Source organism: Haemorhous mexicanus, chromosome 1, assembly GCF_027477595.1.
Source record: "Haemorhous mexicanus isolate bHaeMex1 chromosome 1, bHaeMex1.pri, whole genome shotgun sequence".
Classification (NCBI taxonomy): domain Eukaryota; kingdom Metazoa; phylum Chordata; class Aves; order Passeriformes; family Fringillidae; genus Haemorhous; species Haemorhous mexicanus.
The window spans coordinates 136,819,816-136,839,031 of NC_082341.1; the positions used below are offsets into that span (position 1 = coordinate 136,819,816).

Genomic DNA, 19,216 nt, shown 5'->3' on the forward strand with positions numbered 1-19,216 from the left:
AATGCTTAACAACCTTTACCATGAAGCACCTTTTCCTAATATCCAATCTAAACCTTCCTGGCATAACTTGAGGCCCATTTCCTCTTGTCCTGTTACTTGAGAGAGGAGACCAACACTTGGGAAGTAGTTAAAAATAGACTTCTCGTCTTTGTTCAAGACAGGACAAGAACTTAAATCTAATTTAAAAATTGTTTGTGAAACAGCAAACCCATTTCCTTTCTTTTCTTTAGTATATACCCAGCTCCTGCTGAGTATGAAACTACAGAGCTGTGCCACCCCATTTGCTGAGCAGCAGTCCTGCCCTGAAAAATTACTAAAATTTTAACAGCTCCTAGGAGGAATGTAGTGAATAGGAGTTCCTAACTCCTCTAGAGCCCTAGGAAGTACCAGTCTTAGCATGTGAGAAAAAAGGCAAATTTTGAATTGTAATTCTAAACAGGAGTTGTGCCCACTTTCACTGCTGACAAGTTTCAAGTTACACTGGGAGGCAGAGATGGCAAATTTACTGTGGTTTTCATTCACATGTCAGCTGATGGATATGCAAAACTACTGAATTTTACATGAATGTGGTAATCTGTGCTGAGCAAAATCTGCCAGAGTAAACAATTGCAGTTGACACTGAAGTCAGGGCGTAAGTTAAGAGGAAGCCAAGCTCATGAAGGACCATCTTAGCCCAGCAACAGAAGAGCTGTTATAAAAGGTGTGTGCTGGTGTCATAGTGACAGAGAGAGGCCTTTGGAGACTTTGAGACTCTGGAGTACTCTATGTCCCTTTCCATGTTTCAGAAAGACTCATTTCCTCATACACACAAAACACCTGTGGTGCCCCATCCCACAGGTGACCAAACAATGTGGTGACTGTGCTCTGTGCAGCTGGGCACGTGTCAGAGCGTGGGACAAGATCCCCACTCATCAGGTGACATAGGATTACAGTTGTTGTAATTCCCCTTGGTTGTGTAAGGGAGAAAGAAAGCTGTGTAACCTATAACTCATAACCAATTATCACTTGGCATTTGTAGCAACCACCCAAAATTAGATTTAAACCCTTTCATAAATACATGGAAGAAGAAGAAGGAAATATTTTAAATAATGTAAATAAACCCAGAGCTAAGTAAGGCTTTCCTCTTAAAAAATTCTTACATTCATTTTCTGGTTACTTACATAAAATTATTCAGTTGTGAAAATCCTCATTTTAGATAGACCTACTTAAGGTGTAGTTCTGAGTATGTGTATATTCAGTAATGGTTCAAACTGGAAGGAGTTTTAAAAATGAAGAATATCTCAAGCAAGTGAAAAGTTGAAGAATTAAAAGGACAGCTCCTTACTGATACTTTCTCTTAGTTGCAACTAAACTGCTAAAAACCACCATCAGAATAAATGGCATTCGACATCTAACACCTGGAAAACTTAAACTGTGCTTTCAGTCCCAGACTTGAGCAGTACAAAACATTCCAGTTTCATGGCTACGATGTAAGTTTCTTATTAAATAAAAAACAATAGTGCAGGATGAAAAGTGGGAAAGTCAATCAGAAGCCCAAATCACACATAAGGGAATGGGTGAGGTGACAGTAGGAGCTTCAGATTCATTTTTCAGATATTCATTCTTCAGCTAACAGTTGGTGATGTCAAAGGGTTTCCCCATTCTGTTTTGCTCTGATCAGATTTAGATTCACTGAAGAATTGGGCTGATAAAAAGTCAGGAGTGTCATGATGGATTCCCATGTCCCAGGAGATGGCAAAGCTAACAGCTGACTCCTGACTCAGCCACACTGCTGGCCAGCAGGCTCTTCTAGTAGGGAGTTCTACTTCCCTTGTCCCAACCTCTGGAATAATTTCAACACGATTTCTGCTCTCTTAACATTTTTAACAGCCATGTCTTGCTGGGAAATTTAGAGATTAAAAAACAGCACTGAGGTAATTTCACTGAAACTATATGGGAGCACAGGCTTTCTACACACAGTTGAGATAGAACCAAATTTTCTTTACAAAGGTCTTGTAAAGAGAGAACCCTGGCATTCCCCTATAAGCCGATTCATTTGCCAATACGAGTCCATTGCAAATACAGCATTCAGAATGGCAGTTCATCTAACCAGTACAATCCCTTGTCATTTTAAATCATACCAAAAAAGAAAGTTTGTTTAAATATTATTACAAATGTTGTCATGTACATTTTTTTAATGATTAATACAAATCCTTGAAATGAAAACAACAACTCAATCAAGACATCAGGTTGTCCTGTTATACTGTGGCACTTTTCTAATTGTTTCCATGCAAAACTATCTAGCAGCTTGTTATCCAAAGGTCAGAATAATGCCCAAGCAAGGACAAACCCTCTGAGTGTCATATTCATGGAATGCTAGATGACTTCATAGTTATGAAATTATTTCATTTCTCATGATAATTCCTGACTTGCCAAGTTAGTGAATTTTAAGAACTCTGAGAGCAGATTGTAAGATAAATGTGAAATAATCCATACTTCTGGAGTCAGGGACTTCCCTCCAGGCATTAGTTCATACTTGACTTACTTGACTTACTCTTGGGGATAAAATGAGTTAGGACAAGGTCTTAGATACCACATTCTCTTACTGGGAAAGAAAACCAACTTGCACAACTTTGGCTGGCTCATGTTTCTTGTTACACAGGCACTAAGAAGCAGCGGTTGCCACGAAATACTTTATTTAACCTCTGCAAAATGTTTTTTTAGTATGGCAAGGCAGTTCAGTTAAATGAAAATAAATAGTTTTAAAAGGATTGTATTTCTTCTACATTCACATCAATAAAATTCTCCATTTTTCTTTTGCTAATGAAGACTAGAGATGCGGTAATTGCCCATTTTAATTATTTAACACAATTAAATATATATACACCTAAAATATATATTTTATCAGATAGTTTTATAATTACTTATTTACGTTTAGAATTAATTTTATTATTAATGAAACTATAGGCTAAAATTGAAAAAAAAATCAACTTTTTTATGTTACAAAAACAGCTATAGCACACCGAGGATTTGGATTTATCAGCTCTTGGTGGTGTCCCTCCAACTGTTTGGCTTAACTTATAGCTCCTTGCTTCCTTCATTTTTTCCCTGCCTGGATCCTTTACATTTCAGGGAACCTAACCTTTCCCTTTTAACTTTCACTGTGATTCCTGCAAGCCTCACTACTTTGGCTTAGATTTCAGTAATAAGTCTGAGGTCCGATGCTCACTCTTCTACACCACTCCACCCCCCCCCACATTTTCCTCACATTTCACGAGGTTTTGGCCCCCCTTAGGGATAAGACACCCCCAACTGTATAGTCCCATTCAGAGTTGGGGTAGGTCCAGAACTGATGGTATTTGAGTCTTTAAGCAATTCTATCTAAAGCTGCCAGATTTTGTGAGTTCCTTCTGCAGATTTTAATGGAAGTTAGAGGTCTGTTAGATATCATTAAAAGGGAAGAGAAGATACATCATTCCTGTGCTCTACAGACAGCACTGGCTCCTACATTATTATTGGATCAAGTCTGCACTCCTTATCTTGATCTTCACATTGTTTTGTGGGATGGGCCCCAGTTACATCAAAAGTTATGTTTGTCTCCAAGACAGCTGTGTTTTTTAGATGAACTGGAGCATATACATAGGGTGAAACTCTGAAGTTAGAAGAGATCAGATCTTCCTAGTAATTTACTCAGAGTTAAGGAATTCTGTCTTGCAAGACAGTAGGCAATTGGAGGGTCCCACTAGGGATCACAGCAAATGTAAAAACCAGATATCCATGTGAGAGTCCCCTGAATGTATTCTGCAGAGATTGTTTGCTTATGAACAGAGAGCAGAAATTGTCTATAATGTGCTAGTTATTACTAGTTGTTTTCCCTACACTCAAACTTCAGCAGAGTCCTCTGAGGAAGCACAGAGTGACAGATTAAAGTTCATTTGTGTGCTTTCTATGCAAAACATAATGCTGCATAGTAGAAGTTTTAAGAAAGTAGCAGTTCTCAACCCTTTCTGTAGTCTCCTTCCAGGGTTACAGTAACAGTTACACATTTTCACTTTTCAGCATTTTTAACTTGAAGAAGCAGATATAATGAATAAAAAATCAGTTGCTATGTTGAATTGGGCAGTGACTTCAATGAGAATGTGGGTATTAATAAAATATTTTTATTTCTTATCAAAGTAAGTAAATATGCCTGAAACTGTGTCATTTTTTTTTTGGTACTTTATAGAATTTGAGGGAAAATATAGCTATCATTTTTCTGATTATATGCTTACAAAGTCTTGAGTCGATATTAGTACTGGTTAGTACATTATTAGTACCTTCACTGGAACACATTTAAAATTTCTCTTATTTTAATTAGTGTGTCCGTGAACACAATTTCTAAATTTTATAAACATACTTTTTAAAGGCTGCTGTAGTTTTACAAATAGTAAATTTGTTATATAAGAACTTTCTCTTTGTTCTACCATAAAAGAAGAATGAAGCCAAATTTGGATTCGTGTTGCAGGAGGATCACAATTCATTGTTGTTATTTACTTCCAAGTTGCTGTTCTTTCAGATATTGGGTTATATAATGTGAAAAATTATATGCAGTAGTCTGGTTTCAAACTTGGAAACTGTAGCTTACATGTCAGTTGTTATTGGGATATTTTCCCCTGTTACTGTTTAGGAATGTTACAGGTTCTCTGAACAGTCTCTTGTACTTTACACAATCCTGCCCAGGTCATTAGAGAACAACATCAGGCAAAAAAAGCTCTATGTTATTTTATACTGTTCACACAGTGAGAAGAGTACTATTGCTCTTTTGGGGAGTCCTGCATTCTAAATCAATGCTCATACTGTATTTCATGTCATTGTATTTCTAGATCATGTCTGGGGCAGATAAGGGTTATTATTATCCATTAATGTTTAAAATTTGGTTACCATGCCTTAACCAAAAGACTTTTCTGCAGTGTGTAGGGTGAGTTTGTACCTGTGAGGTTCAGGTCTGCTTTGCAGGTAATGCTGAGGTTCACAACGTCTCCAGGAGCCCCCAGGGTCAGAGTTTATCTGCCAAGTGTGACCTTTTTCCTACCCCAGCATGGGGGTGATGGAAATTGCCTTTTTCCATGCTCTGTACTGGCTTTCTGTCCTACAAGGGCCAATGGCATAGAACTGGCCAGATCTCCCAGAGAGATCACTTGAGAAAATGAAGCCAAAGTGAAGTTCAAGCTGGTTTTGTAGCCACTGCCACTGATAATATGCAGAATAAATATTTCATTCATAGTTTTTCCAAATACTAGTTGGTTTTATTGTTGTGAATCCTAATCCTAGTCAAGAGCCTCTTTGTATTGTGAAAATACAGCAAAAAATACAAATCAAGCTTCTTCTTTAATTTTTCAATTAAAAATCTCTTTAGCTTCAACTCTTAGAATTCAGCTCCCATCTCCAGAGCTACATTTTCTCCGTGCTGCTGCATCACAACTTTTATTTTACTGTCTTCTATCTTTTAAAATAACAACTGCTCCCACACCATTTACCAGGTCCTCACCTGATTCTTCCCAAACTCACAGAACTCATAGCAATCACCCTTGTTCCCCCCAGTAAAAACTTTTCCTAGTTTCACTTAGAAGACAAATACAGTCTAAAGAACCTTGGTGAAACCAAGTTAAATCTGGTGAATCTACAAGCAAAGTAGAAATCAAATTTGCATCACTAAGCATTTTGAGGACTCAGGCTTTAAATTACTTATACAGCTGGAAATGGATGCCTTTTCTGGACAGGCTGAATTCTTAGTCTCACTTTTAATCCCCCATTTTAGTCCTCATGCTTTGTCATATGACACACAGCTTTATTCACTCAGATCATATCCTTCACTCACACATCTAGCTGAAAACATAAGTAAATTTTGAGGAACATAGAAACATTCTGTGAAGAGGCATGATAGAGACATTATTTTAAAGATAAAGCTTTTCCAGCCATTTGCTCCAGTAAGAGCAGTTTCATCTTAATCTGCCTTCCTTGAAGTAATTTCTGTTCCTCTCAAAACAGAAATCCATAATGGCTAAGAAGTACAAATCCAAGCCCCAGCCAAGTCCAGTCAAAACAAAACTCTCTGGGTTATCTGCTGGTATATTTCCCCAACAGAAAATGTAGAAATCAAATATTTACAGGAATGAGTGCCCATCTTCACATATACAATAGATAGTCTGTTTAAATTCTATCTAAGCTACAAATTTTTGCTTATCAATGGATTGTATTTCTTAGAATGCTTTGAAGTCTCTTTTTTTGTATCTTAATGCAATGAATTCTCTTTTCTCTTAATATATGTCCCATACCCAGCTATATTCATTGAACTTTTTTGAACAGAGTCTCCAGTAAATTCTCAGAATTAACATAAAGCTTGATCAGCGAAAGAGTAAATGACAATTGCTGCAAATCTTTAGTATCAGGTCACTTTGATACCTGTTTGGTCACAGTGAGGTGCAAATAACATTAAGGTTCTGGGTTTATTCCCTGTATGGGCCATTTACTTAAGAGCTGGACTTGATGATCCTTGTGAGTCCCTTCCAGTATAGAAAATTCTGTGAATGTGTAAATTTGTTTTCTGCTAAAATTATGCTAATGTCTGATTACTTAGTTCTCTAAAATCACTGCCATTTCTATTTCCTGCCATATATTTCTACATCATTTTGTGTCATTTGCTGATTATTTCTAGCCATCTTTTCCAGAAATCTCACACTTATATAACCATTCAGAGATCCTTTTTTTCTGTTTTCATGTAATGCAAAAGTAAACTTTACTTTTGACTCAAAAGTAAACTTACACAGCACCCAATTCTTATACTGTTAGGTCATTAATACAAATATATTAGAGATCCTTAAAGTAAATTATGAAGGCTGTATCCTTCATGTTTACCAGTATGCAAATAGTATGTTTGTTAAATAAGAAAATGCCAATAGATTATAATAGCTCTTCTTTATTTTTCTTTCTGAATCTTGAAGTTAAATGCAGACTAAACACTACACAGAAAATTAGTAAGGTAGCATTTGGGAACTAATGACTGCTCAGGGAAAGCTGACAGCATGTTCCCTGGGAACATTCAACTCGAGAGCAAAGCTGTTTATACAGGGTGGGAGACATCCTAGTGTTGTAGCTACATGTAATTACTAATTGTCAATTATGGCATTTACATGACGTCTATCTTTGGAGCACACAGTGTTTTGTGGGCCTGCTAGCTGAGGCTGACCACTTAAGTACCTTTTCTCATTATTTGGCTGTCATTTCCAGCTACCATTCTCTCCAAAGTAAACAGTTTTCATGTTTCTCCTAATTTTCATGTGTGATGAGATTTATTCCCAGCTGCCTCTGTGAGAAACTGAACAGATTCCAGCCACTGCAATCGGATTTTTCTTGTTGTTTTCTTTTTCCTTTTCTTTAACTAATGCTTCAGAATCAAAGTGACATGTTTGTTTATGAGTTTGGCTATCCTAGTGTACAGCCTCCCTCAACATGACCTTGAATATAGAGCTGTGCCCACACGTGGGCACATCCAGATGCCTGTCCTTGCACACACGGGCACGTATCAGCCTTTGTGCTTCCAGCATAAAACTCATTTGAATCTGGATGCAGCAGTCATCACTCTTGCAAATTCAAAAGCCACCCACTGAATGGATGTTATTGTTCTGTGTGTAACTTGTGTTGAGGATACCACAAATTGCAAACAGGCTACTGAGTGGTAATATCTTTGAAAGTTATTGCTGTGGTTGTTTCTTAAAACAATGAAGGAAACCCCAACATCCAGCCCTTCACTAAGTCCAACTGACCAGACCCATGGTGAGTGCTATCTCTTTTTGGAAACAAATCATGGAAGAACACAGTATTTACAAGTTTCAGTTTTTGCTAGTGTAAATAATCAATCTTTGGGCCTGATCCTGTTCTCAATTACTTAAATTAATTAATGACAGATGTCCAAAATCAGAGTGAAATTCAACCCTCAAGAGAGAACTCCCACAAGGCCTTCATATGACTGTTTTAAAGAACTTAAGTGCTGCTTAGCCTCTGTGCTGGCCCTCTGCAAAGAATAAATTTTACCCAGAATGCTTATTGCTTTGATCCCTTATATATAACTCCCATCCTTAAGTTTGCACAGCCACAAAAGATCTATACAGAGCTAAACAGCCAGATCTTCAGCTGGTGCAAATTTATGTAACTTCATTGACCTACATGGAACAGTACCAATTTTCACTACTCTGGCTTAAAGAATCTCCATGGGACAGAGGTAAGTGCGTATGGTGGGTAAATGGATGAAAGGCTCTTCAAATGATGAAAGACTATATTGCTCTGGAAGTGATTTAAGTTAAACTGGAATAAAGCCACTCCTTTTCCGGAATGAATCACATAGGGAGTATAATTACGCAGTTAAATTTCTTCTCATGCAGTCAAGCTTGAACTTACCACCACATTTGTGTAAGAAATGAAATGTTTCCCATCTCTCAGCAATATACCACATTCTGCATTTAACAGACACATAGATGCAAGCTATACAAGTCCTTCTTTATTTTCAAAGGGAAAGGTATTCTTAATTTTCTGTTTTATTCTGAAGGCAAAAAAATCTTGCATGGACCTGTGTTCCATATCACCTTGCTGGTAATAGAATGGGCTTCTAGAACAATTTCAAAGGCAGTGAAGAAAATCTCTAATTTCCTGTTTTATGCTCTCTAGTCTACTTGCCCTTTTTTTGTGACCAGTTGTGTGCCTGGATGTTAAACATACTGTTAAAGCAGGTAATTTATAGAAATGCATGATTCAGAGCCATTTTATGGTATTGTTGCTGCTTCTGATTGTGTCTGAAATCACAGAATTACAGACTGAATGGATCATTCAGACAACTGGTGTGCTTAGCATTGCTGAGGTTTCAAACCAAGAATATTTCTCTGTCATGGGAATTTATATCCTACTGCAAGGCACTTTTTTTTCCCGGTTATGTATTGAAGTAGTAATTTCTTTCTTTCCAGCTGTTGCACATCTGTATTGAAGGCTGGGGAAACTGGCGGTGGTCTGAGCCATTCAGTGTGGACAATACAGGGACCTTTATTCGCACCATTCAGTACAAGGGCCGGACAGCATCACTTATTATCAAGGTTCAGCAGCTCAGTGGAGTGCAGAAGCAAGTAAGGATTTGATCCAGTTAGGAAAAAATAACATGAGTAATTTAAACTGTTGCCTATTCATGAATTAGTCACTTTGTTATTTATTCTCTCCTACTGGGATCTGCAAAAAAACAAGTATAGCAGTCTTTTGGGTCTATTTTGGGGAATTTTTACAACCTTTTTCTTCACTTTGGTGTCGATCTTAGCATTTAAAAGCTCAGTATGTACCAGCATGTATTTTATGTGCTTCAGTAAACATCCCTTTGCGTGGTTCATAAGTTCTGACAGTGCTAAGTTACATAATCTGTTACATGTTTTAAGCTCTTGAGAAACAGATTTTTCTCTTAATTTTTTTTAAGAAACTGTTCTTAATATATTCTGGGTAGTAATTCAGGCTTACATGTTTTTTAAAGTAAAAGAATTACCAAATTAACATTTGAAAATCAGCTGCTGTGCAATAACTTCCCCTTTACTATCTTTGTAAAGAGATGTGTAAGAACACTGCTTCTACATTGACAGAAGCCAGACCATGTGGTGGACAGAACATGCTCAGTTCATGGATGTGGCAGAGCTGTACTGCACAGCAACAGTACAGCTGACCAGACAGGAGCAGTGCCTGGTGTCACTGAAAACCCTGCTGAGATATCACGTGGTGGGCTGGAGCTCATTCTTTTTTCATGAATGGTGTGTGCCCCCATTCATGAAAAAAGAAATTATGATGGTTGTACTGGTGGGATACACGTGGAATGGTGTTCCCTGGTATAGCTTGGAAAAATTCAGATACATCTCCACAGTAAACAATTCATGCATGATGGACAGCAACAACGCCGAGTCTAATCTGATCATTTTCTAGGTGTGTGCACTTAAATACAGAAACAGTTTCAGTCATTTAATGAAATTATAAGCTTTAAAATGGCAGGCATACTGTGAAAGCTCTGGATCATTTGGCTGGTGATGGGAATGTGAGGTATCTGTAGAAACCTTTCTGAAGTTCATCCCTGTGACTGCTCAGAAATGTCTCAACATTCAGAGACCATCACAGAACTCTTAAAATCCAAACCAGAGCTGTCAGCCATGGGCAGTACTGCTGAGTTTAGTGGGAAGGAAAGTGGATACATGTTTCTTTCAAGCGTGGATACTGCCTTTGCAATATTTCAAGAATTTTAATGCCTGGTTTTCTATGAAATTGGACATACATTTGGCCAATAAAAATAATGTTTTACCAGTCACTGCCTTCAGCAGTGCCTGGGGAAACCTAAAGCAGGGAGATTATTCTTCTACAGGTTTTCTCTCTCTAATTCAATTTTGACTTCTTTTTTTCACAATTGTTTACATAAGAGCTGTATTTCTTGTGTGTTTTAGATCTTAATCTGTGGAAGACAGACAGTGTGTAGTTACCTTTCTGAAAGTATTGAACTGAAAGTGGTTCAGCATTACATTAGTCAAGACGGACAGGCTGTTGTTAAAGAACACATCAACTGCCTTGCAGCCAAGCAGAAATTGCCTTCATATATCCTAGAAAACAATGAGCTCACTGAGTTGAGCGTGAAATCTACCGGAGATGAAGACTGGTCCCAAGATGTATGTCTAAGTTCTAAACACACAGAACACAGCAGTGTCATTCAGGTAGGCTGGGAAATGGGTATATGGAATAGAGTATTAAAAATGGCTGAGAGAACTGAGCACTTCACATTTAGACTTCTGCTTGATATAATTAAATAGTGAATGTTATCACCCTGAATAATGTTAGTGTAATGCTGATCTTTCTACAAACAGGTACCATCTTCAAAGAGTTCAATTACATATGTGTGGTGCACAGTTTTGACTTTAGAGCCCAATTCGCATGTGCAACAGCGATTAGTAAGTACATTTAATGTTTCTGAAATCTGAATGTTCATGCCTTATGTGTCATACAATAAATTAAGGTCAGAATGACCCACTGTAAACATTTATCAATAGTTTGTTTCTACGGTTGTAATACTGAAATAAAATTTGCTTTAAATTGGTGTATTTTTTTCTTTTTGTAGATTGTTTTCAGTCCTCTTTTCATTGTAAGGAGCCATCTTCCAGACCCTATTATCTTACATATAGAGAAAAGAAGCCTGGGACTGAATGAAACACAAGTAATTCCAGGGAAAGGACAAGAGAAAGCACTGCAAAATATAGAACCTGATCTTACACACCACCTGACTTTTCAAGCCAGGTATAATAGTCATTTTCCTTGAAAATCGTTCATTTGTATGGAAAAGAAAGGATAATTTACACTTGAACTTCTTCTGCATTTTTTCTGAAAGTGTGCCATGCCCAGAGGGGATATGACTGAACAAGCATATGTAGCTGAAATTATATTGGAGGAAATATTAAATTTGGTATAACTATCCTAAGAACACAGGCATTTGTTTAATTAAGCAGTCCACATTCTTGTGTTTTAAAAAATAAATTCCTGAATTATCTTGAAATGTTTTTTTGAGAATACTAAAGAGGTTTTAGGGTCATTAAAGTATGGTAACAAATCCATGCATGTCAATAAATTCTTAAGAACTTGTTGGACATCGTAACTTGATTCATCCACGATTACCATGAGAGTGTTCTTGCTGGTACATTTGGCAAGCCTCATGAGAGAAAATGTTAATGCTAATTCTTGATCTTGTTGTGTAAGTGACTGAGTTTGTTTTCAATGACAGAGAAGAAGATGATCCATCAGAGTGTGCAGTCCCTATCTCGACCACTCTGATTAAACAGATAGCAAGTAAATCCAATCCGGGTGGCAACGTCAGCCAAGTGCTCTCCGAGTTCTATGGCATTGCTAGTCCTCCCCAGCCTGCATGGCCTTATAATAGGAAGGATTCAGACAGGTAATTCCTTGCTAAACCTTCTTCATGACTGTTGCATTGCCTTTCCAAAGAAACTGAAACCACATTTTGGAAGACTCTATGTGATGAACACTGAATATATTTTCAGCAGTTACATAATTCCTGCATGTAAACTGCCGAATCTGTGGCAAGTGGGGAAAAAAATTAGGTCAGCCTCAGGGCTGCCCTTGTTTACACTGAGAAGATTGCATCAGTATGGATTTTTTAAAAATGGAACCGTTTTTTTTGTGAATGCACTTTCTTTACTGCAGCTCTAGAGGCTGTTGTTTATTCAGCTGCTGTTTGTTTCAGTAGAGAAACAGGGAGTTGCTGTAGAAGTAGTTGTTGGGGAAACAAAAAGGAAATGTGATTTGATGACACAAAAATCACAGGTTTAGCTCTGTAAGACAGTGGTAACTTTGTTAAGGCATTTATTAATTGACTAAATTCAGGCTGAGGTTGTGGAGTTAAAACTATGCCTTTATAGCCTACACCTATCTAGATCTTTCTAACAGCATCTCAGTGTGTTCCAGAATGATGAGGTAAGAAGGGAAGTTTTTCTATCTCACAACCAGAAAAGCCTTGCAAATTTCTGAAAAAGACACCTTAGCATTTGTAATCTTGAATTCATTATTCCTTTGACTTTAAGTTTTTGCTTCTTTGTTTGTGACAGCAATGAGCAGCTCTCCCAATGGGATAGTCCAATGCGGGTAAAGCTGTCAGTATGGAAACCCTGTGTGAGAACTCTGCTGATTGAACTCCTGCCCTGGGCTTTGCTTATCAATCAGTCCAAGTGGGACCTCTGGCTGTTTGAAGGAGAGAAGATTCTTCTTCAAGTACCTAGTGGGAAAGTAATTATACCTCCCAACTTCGAGGTAACTATGCCATTCACATTAGCAGGCACAGGTCTGCTAAACACACTCATTCTGAAGAATGGTTGTTACTCCAGATGATTCCCACTTTGCAGTTGCTGTGTCTCTTTGTCTGTAAGTCATATGATGAGGACTACAATAATAGGAATTCACCACACTGAGTCACTGAGTGGGTAGCACAACGTACTTGGTAGCAATGTTTGAAAAACAACATCCTAAAGATGCATAGTTAAAAATTGTCCACAAGACACTGTAGGAAGAAGGCCTTGGTTCCATCAGCAGCCTTTTCCCCTTCCTCTCAGTTCAACCAAAGAATCTGCAACATGGCTGTAAGGTAGCGTCCCACGAAGGTTGCTATAAAGGCCAAGTAAAGACTTTGTGCCAACGTGTCATTTGAGAAATTCTTGACCACAGCAGCAAAATTGCCAGCCTGAAAGGCGTATTTGGTTTGAGACACTTTATGTAATGTTATTTCACAGCTTTTAATGTTACCAAGAAAAGTTGATAATGACACAGAATGAATTACAGTAGAGGAAGATTTTTTTTTTTTAGAATGCCTCTCTTCCTTAATTCAGTAACAGATCTTCCCACATGTCTTGGTTGTGCATGTTTTTTTTTAATTGTAACTCTGATATTCTTTAGTTTTGAAATATTTAAGGTGATTTGACACAGTAGCTTGTTAATTCCAGTTGAGCAATCTGATAGTTCCTCTTTATTCTTTTTTTTTCTCATCTTTTTCCCTCCCATGTATGTCTATTAATAAACAAAAGGTCTGCCTAGTAACACACAGTGTAGACTATGTCCTTGATCCCCTGTGAAGATAAGTTCTTTATCCACCTTTTGTTTTCATCTATCCTTGTACTACATAGAAAGAATCAGAGGGAGAAGGGCAAGAAATTGTATTCACTGCCTACTGGAAACTGCATTTAGAAGTGTAGTAGAAATGTATCAAATTGTGAACCACTGACAATCAGTCCTTTTATGACTTGCAGGAAGCTTTTCAGGTTGGAATATACTGGGCAAACACTAATACTGTGCACAAATCAGTGGCAATTAAACTGGTTCATAATGTGACCTCCCCAAAATGGAAGGATGCCGATAATGGAGAAGTAGTGACATTGGATGAAGAAGGTTTCGTTGAAGCTGAAATTAAACTTGGTGCTTTTCCAGGTCATCAAAAGGTTAGAAGAAAATTATAATGATTTGTAACTTTATCATGTAAAAACAAAGTCATATAGCAGATAAAACAATCAAATGTATGCGGTGTGAAAGCTTCTCCCTCATTATGTTAATATATGTCCAACATAAAGAGAGTATAAACAATGTATGAAATATAATTTAAATAATTAGATTGCCAAAAACATACTGTGCAACCCATAAAGATAATACAATATCTCCTGGAAAAAGAATTAATGAATTTTCAATCTTGTTTGGATAACATTGACAGATGCAACTTCAAAAGTACGTGATGTGGCTCCAGTTACGAAGTGCATGAATATAGAGAGGATTTCTTTAATTAGAAAGAGAACAGCACCTCTATTGCTACATTTCACTACCTTTTGTCCTTTAGTGTGACTTAATCAAAATTTTCATTTCATCACAATTTCATTATCTTACAGTTGTGTGAATTCTGCATTTCTTCCATGGTTCGACAAGGTATACAAATTCTACAGATAGAAGATAAGACGACAATAATCAATGATACATCATATCAAATCTATTATAGGCCACAGCTTTTTACTTCCAAATCCCACTCAGGAGAAGAGGTAAAGCGCTGTAGATACTGGTTTTGTTTGTCATCTCTAGAAAATGGTTGTTTGTATCTGCAGTTGTGTTTAGATGAGCCGCATATAGCAGAGCTTGGAACCGAAATCTTTAGACATAATAATCATAAAGTAATTTATATCATTTAGAATACTGAATCCTGGGGTAAATTCAACTCCAGTAATTAACTGTGCTCAGAAATCTGTGCAAGCAGCAAATTCTTGCACATTGCAGAATTAGTTCTGCCTGTTCTCCATCTGTTCAGGCACTAATGGCCATTTCAGTAAAATAGGCAGCGTAATCCGTAGTAGCTGTTGAAAATGTTCTCAGAATTTTTACTGAGTTTGTGTGTAAAAGAGGTATATTGGCCTGGCAGGCTGAAAACTTTTTGTTATACTTTTGGGAAGATTCCAGTTATCTGAGCAAAGCTGCAGAACTAGAGATGTGCCCAAAGTTTATGTATTTCATAGACTGCATCAAATTGTGAATATCAGTTTTCTAATAATCTCACAGAATATTTAAGGACTAGCTTGCAGGAACTAAAATGTATGCATGGTCAATATATTTTAATCAACCATTTATACATATTTATTGAAGATTACATTTATAGTAAAATATGTGGAAAGAATTCTTAGGGTCCCACTTAATAGAAGAGCTGGCAGATGAACAAATTTTTAAAGTTCCTGTTTCTGTATTGTTTTCCTTCTGCTTTAGTTTTCTTCACATCAGTATCTACAGTTGTGCATCGCACATTTTGTGGCAGTCTAAATATAGGGAATTGGGAGAATGCTGTGGCTAAAATCCATTCTCATTTTTGTAACCCTTAATGGATTTTGTTCACACATTTGTGTTACAGGAATGTAACTTGATTTTGGTAGAGCTATGTTGTGCTACTGAGAGCCGACTGTAGATCACAGAATTAGAGAATCACAGAAAGGCTTGGGTTAAAAGGAACCTTAAAGATCATCTAGTTCCAAACCCCTTAGCATGGGCAGAGACATCTTCCACTGGAGCCAGTTGCTCAGGACCCCCAGATTGCTGTGCTACAAACCTATACCCAAAGGCAGAATTTGGCCAAGTAGCCTTTAATGCAACGCACTTAGTGCAACTTTTAGTTAGTTGTGGTCATTTGCTACTTGAGAGTGTTCTGTGCGAAATCAACATGAGTAAACCTCCTTCTAGGAGCCAGCATACCATGCTACCACCCCCTTTTTCATTTCCAGGACTTCCACTGCCCCGACAGCACGGTGTTCAGCGTCGGCCCGGCCGGGGCAGGCTGCGCTGAGGCGCTGAGCGCCGTGCCCTGCTGGGACCTGCTGTGGGAGCCGGGTGCCTCGGCGGCGGGGGCGTCCCTGGGGGACAGGCGCCTGCTGCTGAGCTTCAGCGGCGCCGGCAGCCGCCAGCTGTGGAGCCTCCCGGCCGTGGTCAGCGCGGAGCTGGCGAGGCAGAGCGTGGCGGTGCCCACGGGCGCACGCGCCGAAAGCGGATTCTGCACCAGGTACTGGGCGCTCTCCAACAGCGAACTTGGCTTGTTGCTGTCAAGCCTCAGCTAGTCAGAAACCATAAGAGAGTAATGCAAAAGCCAAAAGTTACACATGCCCCCCATATGTAAAGGCAAGTCTTACTTTAATTTAAAGATTGTTACCTTCTGATGGTTTTGATGCCTTTATTGTGAATGGTTTAGTGAATTGACCATGTACAAGCTGTACACTTTTTAGAATGTATGGCCTGCTATTTTTTCTATGCATGCCAATAAGAGCATGAAAAGCTTATATTGGGGAATTAAGGTGTTTTTTTTAATTTGTGAATGACAATTTAAGAGTTCAAGGACAGTGTGTAACAATACAAGACAAAAATTTAGGTTTTCTTTATAAATGGTATACATATATTTTTGTAAGCATAATAAGAGGATAAAGAAGAAAAGACAAAAGGGATGAAACTATTTTGATATTACAGCAAGGAAAAATTTCAAGTTTTAAAGCTTGAACTGTGCAGTTGTACATTCTATTTACAAACTTATGGAACCAGCTAGTTAAAAATAGCACTCCAGTGACTTGTCAGATGAGCAGCTTCATTTCTTGAACCTGATATCTGAATCTATTCATGCTCATACTGGTACAAACAAGAAACAATCTGCTGAAATTAGAGAAGCTACATCAGTATATATTACCAGAGATGTGATCTTTCTCTTCCCTGAAGTGCTTGATATTATTCAAACCCTCACACAGTTCATCTGCTGAGTCGAAGAGGCATCATTTTGGATACTAAAGATTCTCACACAGACTTCAAATTTTAAAAAATGTAATGGAAACAATAAGGGAAGGATTCCTTATCATTCTGCCACAGGCACAGGCACAGAGAATCCCATGTTCCTAATCAGTTTCTCAGATTTGGGATTTTTTAAAATCATCATGAGGTTAAGGGTTTTTAGCAGTAGCCAATAAATTTGCTCAAGAAAAAAAAACAGACTGTATATTTATGCATGAAGATATTTTATGTAGCTATCGAGTACAACTAAATTCATTTAATCTCATTTTGGAAACCAATGTAGTGATGATCCATTACATTAACATTTAAAAGAGCAATAGCATTGAGGATCATTCCAGGGGAGCAGTCATTTAGATTTGTTCAAATACCTTTCATGTGTACCAGAGAAGTATCTATGCAAATTCTTCTGGAAAATTTTAAAGATTTATGTTGGAAATTTGGGCCTACAATCTCATGGTTTTAATTTAATATAAGTCTCTGCTGGCTAGGGCTCTCATCTTGTAGACACACATGTTCAGTTTAACTCATGGGTACTCTCCATGAAGCAATTTCTTCTCTCATGTTTTTTAGGCTATTTCCACGTGATCTTCTGTTGAAGTGGAGATGTGTACTTGCCTAAATATAGATAAATATCTATGGACTTGGAACTTGATAATAAAGAATCTTACAGATGCTAGTTTTGAATGCTTTTAATTGTTCAGGGTAATAATATGTAAAGATTTCATCCAAAACAGGCATAATCCAATATATCTGCTTCTGTTTTAGAGCTATAGCACTGACTTATCAAGAGCATCTTGGCGTGACGTACCTAACACTTACAGAAGATCCTAGTCCTCGCATAATTATCCACAATAAGTGCTCCATTCCATTGCTTGTGAAAGAGAATTTCAAAGGTAGGTACTATGCAATAATTAGAAACAGTGCACTGTTGTAGTATAACTTATCTCACTGTCTCTCCAGTCCAAAATTGAGTTCAGTGGGTGTTTTGGTTATAGCGAGAACTTGATGCCTTCATGAAGCTCTGTCTCAAAGTGAGAGACTCTGGAAGCTGTTGGAGCTAATTGGGAGGTCGGGAGTATGAACCTAAATATTTGTCTCTGGGCCTTTGGGTCTCCCTGGTTCCAGCTGTCAAGGTGACCCAGCTGTAGGAAATCCATAGGCAGTGGAGTTTTGCTGACATCAATTCAATCCATGGAACATTTCTATTTTCTCAAATTTGCAAATGTAACAAAACATATTGTCAAAAGTCTGGTTACAGTAAATTCTTGTAATGATCAGCAGAATATTATTTCTGTAAAACTTTATGAAATAAAAAGAGAAAAGGAAAAAATCCAAACATAAAATATTCTAAGTAATAGAGAAGCAATGTTTTAATTTATTAGGAATATTTCAGACAGAAACTTTCTCATTTGAGCAAGCATTGGATGAGTTTTGATTTCGTCCAGGTTTTAGAAGGCTCTGATATTGTATATTTTATAACATTTCAGATACACCCAAGTTTGAAGTTTACTGTAGAAAGATTCCAGCTGAATGTTCGGTTCATCATGAACTTTACCATCAAATCTCCAGCTATCCAGATTGCAAAACAAGAGATTTATTGCCCAGTATTCTCCTGAAAGTGGTGTCAGCCGATGAATTAGTAAATGAATGGAGTGATGTTGTGGACATCAACAACCAAGGAACACAAGTAAATCATTATACATTACTTCCTTGTTCACACCATAAATGGTTGTCTTTCTGACCTGCACATTGTTCCTCTGCAATAAATGTATCCTTTCTGTTGGTTTAAGGGGTTTTATTTAACTCCTGGGAGCTCTCTGGCCTAACTGAGCCCCTTCCTGTGGAAGTTTAGAACACAGACTATCTTCTCTACTGTGTCTTTTTGAAAAACGCTAGATTGAACGTAGAGGCTTTATAACACTGATTTTTTTCATTTTTTAATTAACCTGGTGTTGCCTGGAAAAATCAGTCTTGAAAATTTCTGGGCTCTGTAAGCAAAGAATGCCACAGGATCCAGGAAAATTTGGTGACTTAATTATCACGGGATAATTATCTTAATATCTTGTAGGAATCATCACGGTCATTCTCCCTCTGTGTCTTTACAGAAGCTACTCATGTCTTTCTAAAACAAAACAACCCCTCCCTTTTCTTGCCTTCTGTTATTTTTCTCTGGATCTTGAGGTAAATGAAAGCTTCCTTGACTGGAGTAATTCTTTTTGCTGGGAATTTTTTTCCATCTTTGAAGTCATTAGTTTACATGGAATAAACATAAACTGCTTGGCTCTTTGAAAGAAATACTAGTTTCAGATGTTTTCCCTGGGCACAAATCACAAAATGCTCTTGATTATTGAGT

General features: G+C 37.6%; 1 protein-coding gene across 7 annotated transcripts in view; it reads left to right on the forward strand.

The window, feature by feature from the left end:
• Window positions 1-19,216, forward strand: part of VPS13B (vacuolar protein sorting 13 homolog B) — a 431,824-nt gene that overhangs the window by 385,467 nt on the left and 27,141 nt on the right. For 6 of the 7 annotated variants that reach the window (XM_059864515.1, XM_059864541.1, XM_059864506.1 and 3 more), the window contains exons 44-54: window positions 8,973-9,128; window positions 10,470-10,733; window positions 10,884-10,967; window positions 11,135-11,310; window positions 11,792-11,962; window positions 12,633-12,834; window positions 13,824-14,012; window positions 14,451-14,597; window positions 15,819-16,093; window positions 17,629-17,756; window positions 18,351-18,550. In XM_059864515.1, coding sequence (XP_059720498.1) covers window positions 8,973-9,128; window positions 10,470-10,733; window positions 10,884-10,967; window positions 11,135-11,310; window positions 11,792-11,962; window positions 12,633-12,834; window positions 13,824-14,012; window positions 14,451-14,597; window positions 15,819-16,093; window positions 17,629-17,756; window positions 18,351-18,550 — 1,992 coding nt within the window. Of the gene's footprint in view, window positions 1-8,972; window positions 9,129-10,469; window positions 10,734-10,883; window positions 10,968-11,134; window positions 11,311-11,791; window positions 11,963-12,632; window positions 12,835-13,823; window positions 14,013-14,450; window positions 14,598-15,818; window positions 16,210-17,628; window positions 17,757-18,350; window positions 18,551-19,216 lie in introns of those variants that run through there. The other variant, XR_009488944.1, reaches the window with a different exon arrangement.